The sequence below is a fragment of the Camelus ferus genome, chromosome 12 (genome assembly GCF_009834535.1).
Source record: "Camelus ferus isolate YT-003-E chromosome 12, BCGSAC_Cfer_1.0, whole genome shotgun sequence".
In the NCBI taxonomy this organism is placed as follows: Eukaryota; Metazoa; Chordata; class Mammalia; order Artiodactyla; family Camelidae; genus Camelus; species Camelus ferus.
In genome coordinates this window covers 17890959-17901537 of record NC_045707.1, presented here as the reverse complement: position 1 = coordinate 17901537, position 10579 = coordinate 17890959, and the positions used below count along the sequence as shown (strand labels likewise).

The 10579-nt window shown below is 48.6% G+C and overlaps 2 protein-coding genes across 2 annotated transcripts; both read right to left on the bottom strand.

Annotated features, from left to right (window-relative positions):
- Positions 1-187: 187 nt before the first annotated feature.
- MYG1 (MYG1 exonuclease) lies at positions 188-7130 on the bottom strand. Its single transcript, XM_032492956.1, has 7 exons — positions 6775-7130; positions 6470-6582; positions 3848-4007; positions 1120-1272; positions 857-979; positions 557-738; positions 188-408 (listed from the first exon to the last, which is right to left on the bottom strand). The coding sequence occupies exons 1-7, from the start codon at positions 6988-6990 to the stop codon at positions 210-212; spliced, it is 1146 nt and encodes a 381-aa protein (XP_032348847.1). The 5' UTR covers positions 6991-7130; the 3' UTR covers positions 188-209.
- A 146-nt stretch (positions 7131-7276) lies between these two features.
- On the bottom strand, positions 7277-10423 carry PFDN5 (prefoldin subunit 5). The gene is made up of 6 exons (XM_006182447.3): positions 10315-10423; positions 10025-10127; positions 9696-9727; positions 8702-8776; positions 8480-8585; positions 7277-7487 (listed from the first exon to the last, which is right to left on the bottom strand). Exons 1-6 carry the CDS (start codon positions 10384-10386, stop codon positions 7411-7413), a joined length of 465 nt encoding a protein of 154 aa, XP_006182509.1. The 5' UTR covers positions 10387-10423; the 3' UTR covers positions 7277-7410.
- Positions 10424-10579: the final 156 nt, after the last annotated feature.

Below are 10579 nucleotides of genomic sequence, written 5' to 3'. Positions count from 1 at the left end.
TGAATTTGTTCAAGTTTTGAATTTGGTCAAGCTATTTAACCTTAGGAACTGGGTGGTTTTCCAATGATTTGTAAAGCAAAGCTCAGAAAATACCTCGCATAGGCTCTGGCACAGGTAGGTGTCGCACTCCTCCCAGGTTTCAGCAAGTTCCTGGAATGGTGTAGGGCAGTGATGGAGCGACACTTGGTCAGTCTGAGATGGAAGAAATTTTATTGGCCTAGGGGATGTGTGGGAGGCACAGGTGCGGGAGGCTGGGCCAAGGTGGCGCGGGCCATGCTCAAGGCACCCTCTCGGGTCCGGTGCCCACCAATGAAGCCGCTGGTGTGGACAAAGACACAGCCAGGAATCCCACTGACCTGGTCCAGGGCATCATCCCGAAGACCCCGCCATGGCTCTGGCAGGGGCAGCCTACGAGTGAGCAGAAAGAAGGAGCTGCTAGGAGCAAATGAAGGCCTTGAAGAACTGGGAGAGGGGTAGCAGAGGCAGTGTTAGTGGCCTCCTCTGAGAGGGTCGAAATAAGCCTGAAGGGCTGCAGGGTGGTCCCCTGGGGCCTCACCTGCTCTGGAATGAATGGAGCTCCTTAGGCACACACTGTACCCGCCACTGTCCAGCCTGGTCAGTGTAGATAACAAAGGCGATGGTCACCGGCGGGGACAGCCCCGATTCCAGGTGGTAGAGGTGCTCCTTCCAGGGGCATCCACCTTTTGCCAGTTCTATTATCTCCCCACTTGAGTCTACCTGAAAGGGAAGCAGAGCAAGGCAAGAAGACTTAGGGTAAGAGCAGGAGTCCTGGTGACTGGCAGCCCGCCAGCAGTCACTGACTCCTGAGCCCCAGTGCCTCCTCCCAGGCCTATACCTGGAATCGCTGGGCCAGGGCCTCTTCCACCAAGGCCCGGGCTGGCAGCCAGCTGTGCTGGTAGAATTCTAGTCTCTGCAGAAACTCCTCGCGAACCAGATCCATTGCACGCTTGAATCCGGCCTGGGAATTATGTGGGAATGAGAACCAGGGTGCTGGCTGGAACTCTGGACTTTTCTATGGCCTGATGGGGGCAACCACTCTCATTTCCTCCCCGGAGCTCCCTACACACCTCATGGGCTCTTCCCCGGGGCCCTCCCTACCTCAGTGTCTTGGTTGGGCTGGTTCCAGGTGGGATTAAGCCGAGCAACCCGGGCGCTCAGCGTAGTAGTCACCGCATAACGAGGCTGTCCCTCCTCCCACTGGGAGATGCCATTGTCCACTGCATCCACCTCCTCCACGAAGTTCTCGTATATCTAAGATAGCAGGAGGAGGAATGCTCTGGAGGGCGCCTACCACTTGCACAAAGCTTTGTAGGTTTTAAAGTTTACGCATATACACTGTTATTTAATCTTAACAGCCGTGCGATGATCTCTCAACATGAGCTGAATGAGGAAAGGGGGAACTGGGGAGTTCAGCAGCTTGCTAAAGGTCAGCGAGCAAACAGTGCTGGGGCTAGAATTCAGGTCACCTGATTTCTAATCCAGTACTCACTCTACTGCCACTCAAAGCCTGAGCCAAGGCCGGCATGTGTGGGGAGGGGGCTGCTGACTTCTGAATGGGAAGGTCTTGAGTTCTGTAAGGGGCTTGGTGGGAGTGGATCCCTATGGCTGAGGTGGGGGTAAATCTCCAGGTGGGCTGAGTAGGCTACTGAGTAATCCAATTAAGGAGGCATGAGAGGGTCTGGCTAAGCACACCAGTCAGGTGGAGAAGATGAGTACTGGACTGGACATCAAGGGCTGGGATGTGGGCCCAGGGAAGCCCACGATGTGTAACATGGCATTAGCAGTTGCTGCATCTCCTGAGCCTAAAGAGGTGGTAGGACAATGCCTCAAGAATTTGGGGGATTATCAGTGTTTAATGCAACACTGCCTTTCAAAATAGGCCCATATATCACACCTGTGGTATGTAGAAAAAGTGCTCCTCTCAGGGAGAGCTGAAAAAGAACTCCTCTATGCCTGGCACCTCTTGGTCTGGACCCCAACCCAAAGCTCAGTTAAAACCTGGGTGTAACTTTAATATACAAAATATGTAAACAGCTCATACAACTCAGTAGCCAAAAAGCAACCCAACTTAAAAAAAAAGGACATTAAGAGTTGAATACACATTTTTCCAAAGAAGACATACCGATGGCCAACAGGAGCATGAAAGATGTTCAACATCATTAATCATCAGAGAAATGTACATTGAAACCACAATGAGATATCACCTCGCACCTGTCAGAACGGCTACCATCAAAAAGACCACAAACAAATGTTAGGATGTGGAGGAAAGAAAACCCTTGTACACTGCTGGTGGAAATGTAAACTGGCACAGTCACTGTGGAGAGCAGTACGGAGGTTCCTCTAAAAACTAAAACTAAAACTCTCATGTGACCCAACAATCCCACTGCTGGGTATATATCCAAAAAAGAAAGAAAAAACCAAACTGAGAACACTAATTGGAAAAGAGACATGCACCCAAATGTTCACAGCAGCATTATTTACAATAGCCAAGATATGGAAGCAACTTAAAAAGTGTCCAACAGATGACTAGATAAAGAAGATGCGGTATATGTACACACACATATATACATACCATGGAATACTACTCAGCTGTTAAAAAATGTTCCGTTTGCAACAATATGGTTGGAACTGCAGGATATTATGCTTAGTGAAATAAGTCAGAGAAAGACAAGTACTGTATGTTATCACTTATATGTGGAATCAAAAAATTAACGAATTTTTGAGAAACAGACTCACAGAGAACAAACTAGTGGTTACCAGTGGGAAGGGGGAGGGGCAAGACAGGCGTAGGGGATTAAAAGGTAAAAACTATAAGATAAACTACAAAGATATATTGTACACCACAGGGAATAAAGCCAATATTTTATAATAACTATAAATGGAGTATAACCTTTGAAACTGTGAATCACTATGTTGTACACCTGAAACATATAACATTGTACATCAGCTACACCTCAATTAAAAAAATAAAACAATAAAAATTAAAAAACCTTAGGTATAATTTAGTTCAATTGCTTAGAAACCCCTCAGCAGTAGAAGGGAAAACTGACCCAGTCTGAAACCTCAGTATTCCAAAAGCTCCAATTTAACTGTTCATACTTCTCCACATTTTTGGGTCACAAGAATGCTGTGTCATAGGGGATGATAGGCAAGTTGAGACAGAACTGAACTCAACAGCCTACCTGCAAAAAACCAGAGCTGAATGAACCTGAAGTTTGACTTGTGACCTTCAGAGGAGCAGGGTCAAGCAGGGTCAAGAATCATCATCCCACAAAGACATGCACGCCAGGGCCACTAGCCTGTTCCTTCCCCAACAGCCGGCACCTGCTGAGCTGCCTGCAGGAGGCGCTGGCAGAACCTGCCGAGGTTTTCATAATCAAAGCCTTCCCAGCCCGGCTTCCCTGGTTTCCCTGGTCGTGTGCCTCCGGCGAATATAGCAGTGCCTACGATATGCTGCCCTCCACCTTCAGGGCAGCCAGAATCTCAGCCATATGCTTCCAAACACAAGCTACCTCCTCTATTACCAAGCTGTTGAATGATCATATGTGTGTGTCAAGTCAAGAAAAAGACTGGGGAACACTGCTTTTTAGTTTCCAAAGCCCTTCCCGATATATTACCTCACCCACTTCTCACAACCACCCCAGGATGGAGGCAGGAAAGAGGTGAACCATCCCTTTGTGAGATGAGCCCAACTGAGGGAGAGGGCGGTGGGCCAGCACGGGTCAGGAACCCTGACCTGAGCCCAGTCCTGAGTGTGGTGTGAGCGCCATGCCAGCCAGCCTGGTGGAGATGCACATGTGGAGCATCTCTGTCCTCGGGTCCCCACCTTGTCATAGAGGGTGCCCACCATGCTGTCCTCTTCGCTAGTGCCCAGCAACTGGGCCAGCAGCTTGTGCCCGAAGTGCAGATAGATGAGTCCCGCACTGCTCAGCTTGGTCTGCCACGGCTTCCCCGGGGACAGGGAGCTCATGGTCTCTGTGAAAGACCTGAGGAGCACAGGGAGGTGGGACTGAGGCAGAGTCGCCCCAATTAACCTGCAGTGTGTGCGCACGTGCAGGCACAGTGGGGTGGGGAGAAGGGGGAATACCTTGGGAGCTGGGAGAAAGCTCTGCTGGCAAGGTTTTGGCTTGTCCTCAGGGGCCTACAGGGACCCCAGTTTGAAGACTCCAGTCATGCATTCGTTCGGCAATGGTAAACTCAATGCTTACCACACGCCAGGCTTTGTGTTGTGCTGTTACAGATGGAAAAACTAAGACCCTGTCCCTGCCTTCAAGTTTATCCACCTAAAGACACCCACACAAACAACCAAGCAAATGCTCTAGTTATAAACAAAGAAAAGGGGAGGGGAAGGAAAGGATTCAGGTCACTCCTGAAAGGCGAATTAGTGGGTGTTCATCAAACAGACAAAGGGTAAAGGAGAAAAAGCAATCCACGTAAAGGGAACATGTCCAAGGGCTAAGAGACAGGTCTCTTCCTGGAACTGCAAGAAAGGCAGTTTAGGTTGAGGAATGAGTGGCAAAAGATAAAGCTGGACCACAGCAGGCCTTGTTGGAGTTTGGACTTTATCTGTAGATCATGGGGTGCCACCGAGAGAGTGTAAGCAGGCCAGTGCATGTCAGGAAGAGCACCGTGCCAGCCAGCACAGAGAAGAGATGCACGTTTACCTGCAGGGGTCGGGTGAGGGAGGAAGGCAGGGCTTTGAATAGCAGTGGGACAGAGGGCAGGGAAAGGAATGACAGTTGTTAGGGCAGTAGAAACTACAGCTGTAATTTCTAAATATCAGTCCATCAGAATCACCAAGGGAGCTCATTTATTGTTCTAATGATTTTTATTATTAAATATGGAATAAATACAAAAATATAAAATATTCATAAGGTATAAAGACTAATAACAATTACCCTCCAGAAAAGATTCAGAAAGAAGCAAAACTAAATAGTTGACGCAAACAGATACACATAACGTGCTCAACTGCACCCAAGAACAAGGGCATGATGAACACAAAATTCAGGCTGCTGCTTACTCCTGGCGGAGGTAGCGGGATGGGACAGGGAAGAGGCCCACAGGTAAAGACACAAAGGTAATGGTAATGATCTAGTTCCTAAGTTGGGAGATTGGTTCATGGGTGTTCATTTTATGTTCTATATTCCAGAAATGTTAAATGTATTTTTTTACATGTCAAATCCTGCATAGTTTTTTAAAGTATATAAAGTCATTATAAAAAAGGAAGTAGTCAATAATGCCAAGTGCCACAAAGAGGTCAGTAAGGTGAGACCCTCAGCCAGCAACCTGAATTTGGTGTTGAGGTCACTGGTGCCCTTTCCACAAGCATTTCCAGTGGAGAGATTGGGACAGAACCGGCTGAATGAACGAACGAATGAATGGAATGAATTGGAAGGGATGTGGGGCCAGGAAAGAGTGCCTGAGAAGTGAGGGTGAGAGATCAGGCTGTAAATACTGGGAGCATTCCCTCCCGGTATCATTATGAAAGTAGTATGTATGTTTCAACAAAAAAGAGAGGGAGGGAAGGACAGAGGTGGTGAGAAATACTTAAAAGACTTAGAACAAAATAAAATTTCATGACCCCTTAGATATAACAACTTCAAAAAGTGTGGTGTACCTGTGGGAGGGTTTTGTTTTTATTCATGCCTTTGTTTTCAAGATGGGAGATGCCCAAGCAGAGTTTCTTGCTGTAGGAAGGAAGTAGATGTACTGGCGGGGAGAACTGTGAGGTGAAGTCCCAGGGTAGAAAGTAATAAACTGGAAAAGGGGCAAAGAGAAGAAAACAATGTTTCCTGAATTTGAAGGATAAAGCTGACATGTTCAGGAGTGGGAAAGTGAGGACGTGTGTGCACAGGAAAAGCTAAATTTCCTTTTGAAGGAAAGAGGCAGGGTCATTCACTGAGGAAGTTTGATGAGGCAGACTTGAGGAGAGGGGAAAAGGATTAGAATAGTACTGGGGATAACGGGCTACCCTGGGACAAGAACGATTTCCCATTGAAAGAGCGTAAATGATGTGGAAGACAACATATTTCTGAACTGTCGCCACCCACCACAATCATAGAGGTCCAGCAATCTGAGGTGGGCAATAAGGGCATATGAATGCATTAAACTCAGCTGGGGTATTCAGTGGAGTGATGACGGAGTTGGGGGAAGAAAAGCCTAACTGAGCCGAAGAAAGAGATGAGTCGGGAGGGGCCAGGGGACTGACGAGGGCCAAGGGAGACTTGGGCAGATGCGAGGGCTCCGGGAGTCCCCAGGCCAGGTAGATGGGTGCAGAGCAAGCAGGCAGAGAGCTGAAATGATGGAAGACAGTACTCCGTGGGACACAAGAGTTTGCCTTCCAGCATGAGGCGGTTCCCTTCGCTGACACGGACCACGACGGTGGACTGGAGCACTGAGGAAAGCTAAAATCAAGGAAGCTAAAGAAACATGGTATGTGGGAACTCACCTCTGGTGATGGTCATAGCGGTGTCTCTGAGGGTCGTACTCGCCACCCACATCTACCACGATGTCACAAGAAGCTAGTTTCTCGGGGTCCCGGGTCCGCACAATCTCTGCATCCTGCAGGGGAAAGACGAGGTGAGGGGGCTGCCGGGGTCGCGCGGGTCGAGGATTAATGTTGGGCTTCCGGGGAGCCGCGGAGGTGAGGACGGGTCCCCTGGCCGTCTGAGCTACCACAGGAACCCATGAGGGGCACGCGGTCCGTCCCAGAGACTCGCCGGCAGCCCATGGGTCAGTCTGCGCGGACCGTACCCGGTATTCAGGCAGGAGGCGAAGCAACACGCACGCCAGCGCTTCATCGCAGTGGAAGGTGCCGTTGTGCGTCCCGATTCGGGCTGGGGCCATGAGGTGGCTCCGGGATCGCTTGGAGGGTGGGACTGACTCCAGGCTGAGCGTGGGGCGCGGGGCCCAGAGGGGTGGCGGCGGCGGCAGCAGCAGAGGAAGACCGCGCAGAAAACGGTAGCCCATGCAGGTGCCCCGGAGGAAAGATAGAACGCCGACCCGGAAGAAGAAGCGTCCGCAAGGCCCACTTCCGCTTGCCAGCCGTTCCCATGGCAACTGGCCCCGCAAGAAGCAGCAGCAGCCACGCGCAGAATTTTGACTCCATCTCCTCGAAAGGCCACGGGCGGAGCCTCCAAGAAGAGCACTGCATCACCCTGCTTATCAGGCTCCGGGGAAGGGCGCACCCTCTCGACCGCCGCCCTCCCATTTCATTACCAGTCCTTTACTTAATGCAAGAAAAGACCAACGAGTGTTGCCCGGTGCAGAGTTGCCCAGCTGGCACATTTATTAGCATTAAACATAAGACCCTTCTCTACCCCCGTTTCAGGAACCAAGCCCACAAAGTCCCAGACCCCTGAAGAGGGCCACATTTCTGAAACAAGGCTCTCAGGCTTTGGCAGTAGCCTGAGCTGCTCCCAGGGCTGTGAGCTGCTGAATCTTCTGGCTCATCATCTCCATGACAGCTGTGGGGAAAAACGTCAGACCCTGGTCAGGAGCTAAAGAGGAGATGCCAGAGCTAAGGAAAAGTTACAGGGAAGTTTAAGTACAGGTAACCAACCAACTACAGTTAAAACTTTTAACATAGTGATCCACTGTGGAGGGCACACCACAAATTTAGAGTCTACAACGTGTCAGTAAATATGGTAACAAATACAAAATTGAACAAAATACTGTATTAAATGAGTCAGATATAACCAGAAAATTATAACGTGAAAAGATTTTTGACTTTAGAACAGTAGTTCTCAATTCTGACTGTATAACAGAATCACCTAGGAAACTTTTTAAAAAACATTCTTGGAATTCCTCCGCCCCCACGCCCTTGATTTACAACTGACCCTTGAACAAGACGGGGTTGAACTGTGCAAGACCACTTATACATGGATTTTTTTGAACAGTAAATACTACAGTACTACATGATCAATGGTTGGTTGAATCCATAAACGTGGAACTGAGGATACAGAGGGCTAACTATAAGTTATGTATAGATTTTCTTCCACTTCACGTAGGGTCAGCACCCCTAACCCATACGCTGCTCAAGGGTCAAATGTAGTCGGTTTGGAGTGGGCCCAGGTTTTCTTTTTAAACTCCCCAGGTGATTCTAACGTGCAGCCAGGGCTGTAATTGCTAGTAGTTAGCTAGTTAGTTAGGACTATATTTCTTTCCTGTGTGTTCATTTACATGCATCTTCTCCCTCATTCCATCCACATTAAATAGGAACTCAGACAAGAGAACACAGACATGATTTTCTTCCTCTAAATTTTGCAAGAACCCTACCCAGGAACCTACAAATAGTGGGTATGTAATGCACAGCATCTAAAGAGTAATACATGAAGACAGCAGAGAGAAAAACATGGTTTTAATCCAGCAAAGGCGACACCCCCATGGCTCACACTACAATCCATGTTCTTTATTATGGAGGCAGAAAGGGTGAAGAGGTGCCCAAAGCCAAGCCTACCCTGTTTCATGGCATGCTTCTCTTGCAGAGCTGGCTGGATTTTCTCCATTTGCTTGGTAAGGAAGTCTATCTTCCTCTTGAAGAAGTCCTTGGCATCTTCAGCTGTCTGCAAGGTCAGCAGTGAATGAGGGGCTAAGAGAAGCCTGCATTTTGCACTCCAGATCTCCCCCTAAACTCCCTTTACCTCCTCAAAGTGGCATCAATGTGCTTTCTTCCACTCACCTTCTCTACATAGTAGCCAGTTCCCACATCGATGAGCACATGTTCCACATCATGTAGCTTCCCAGGGACATACATCTGAGAATCAAGGATTAAGGGAAAACTAGCCCAGCAAAAGTCATGAATCCCTGAAGCTAGAAGCTTGACTTCCCAAGACCCTCCTTTCCTAAAAAGGCACAGGGACTGAATAATCTGAAAGTCTACAAAATCCAAATGGGGAGAGACGGGAAAGTCGGTTCCTTATGGAGAAAATCACATATGCTGGCATTCTCTCTTGCCCTGATCCATCTGCCTCCCTCCAAGCAGTTCTTACAATCCCCATTAGCCCTTCCAGAAAAACTAGATAGAATGGTTTTTTCCTGCTGCTGTTGAGTAGTAAAAGCGAAAAACTGGCCTCACCTCCCCTTTAACACCCCCAACCATCAACCAGCTAATTCTGATGGATTTAATATTCATTATTTAAGCAATCCCTACTATGCTGTTATTCCTGTGTTCCCTTTTCAGCCTGTCAGTTCTCAGGTAGTTTACAGATGCCCTACTGTCATAAGTTGCTCATTCAAATAAAACATTCAACAGGTGGACACACTCCAGGTTTCTTAGTAACAACAGTTTAGGAATAAGAGCCACAATTAAACTGAAATTGAGGATTAATAAACGGAGCCAATCCCTTTGTTTCTATATCCTCTATTCTTCTGTTGTTTGTTTTCTAAGTCATTAGTAAAAGTGTAAACCACCAGTTTTATCTCCCTATTAGGTTATATCCTCACACAGCAAAGAGAAATAATCAGACCTCAATTCTACATACACCTTGGTGCTCACAAGGCATTAGCTGGATGCTGACCCCAGGTTAGACAAAAGAACAACCAAGTGTGTATAATAAAGGTATTCTCTGAATCATCGGGGTACTCTGGAGTAATCAAAACCTTCCGCTCCATTTTGCAGGGTAGGAATGAGAGAAAAGGAGAGAGCAAGGTAGCGGTTCCTGTGGAAAGGATACAGAACTCGTCAGTGGGACGAGTAATTCTTTTCCTGTGAAAGCAATTAAAACAAACATGTGGGGAAGGTTGGCAGCTCCAACTTTTAGACGTTAAAGTGAGTTTCAATACAGCACAGCGCCCAGAGACTGTACGAAAAGGACCGAAACAGGGACAATAGGAGCTGTAATGTCCTGTACATTTCAATTCTAGATATGCAACATGCAAAGGGTTCCTGCAGTGGTATGCAATAGTTCTCTAGTCTAAGGTAAGGAAAACTGGACTAGGAGGCAGGACGAGAGAAGCCGGGTCACCACATGCCCCAGGTTGCTTTCACGCGCCTACCCCATACCCTCGTTGCTCTTGTTCAGCACGTTCAGACAGTCCTTGGCTTCCACGTACTTGGTCTGTACCACCTTGAGCTGGGCAATGGACGTGGACAAGAACTCCACTTCCTACAGAGGAGGGGAATGAGGGTCAGTGTGGGGAATGGCGGGAGAGGGGGGCACGGCCGGAGAAGGGGCGGGTCCTTCACCTGGAAAGGGAGGCCTCTCCAAGTGGGGCGGAATGGGGAGCGAAAGAGTACTCGTGGGAAGGAAGGTAGTGAGGCAGAAAAGGGGTGTCTGTGGAGCCCATCCCCACCTGGTCCAGCTGATTCTTGAGCATTTCTAGCTGCGGCAGATTCAGCTCGCTGATGTTAACCGACTGCGCCATGTTGGGTAGGAGGACTAAGGAAACGGAAGCCAGCCGGGAGAGTAACGCTCTAGCCGTCCCCTGCGCATCTCGGTGGCTGCGCGGGGAGGCCTCGCAGCGCCAGACATCTCTATGGTCCTCCGTTCCGGAGCAGGAGATCGAGCTGAATCTTCTCTTGTGACTCGCCTTGGAATAGAAAGGATATTGGCGTTTT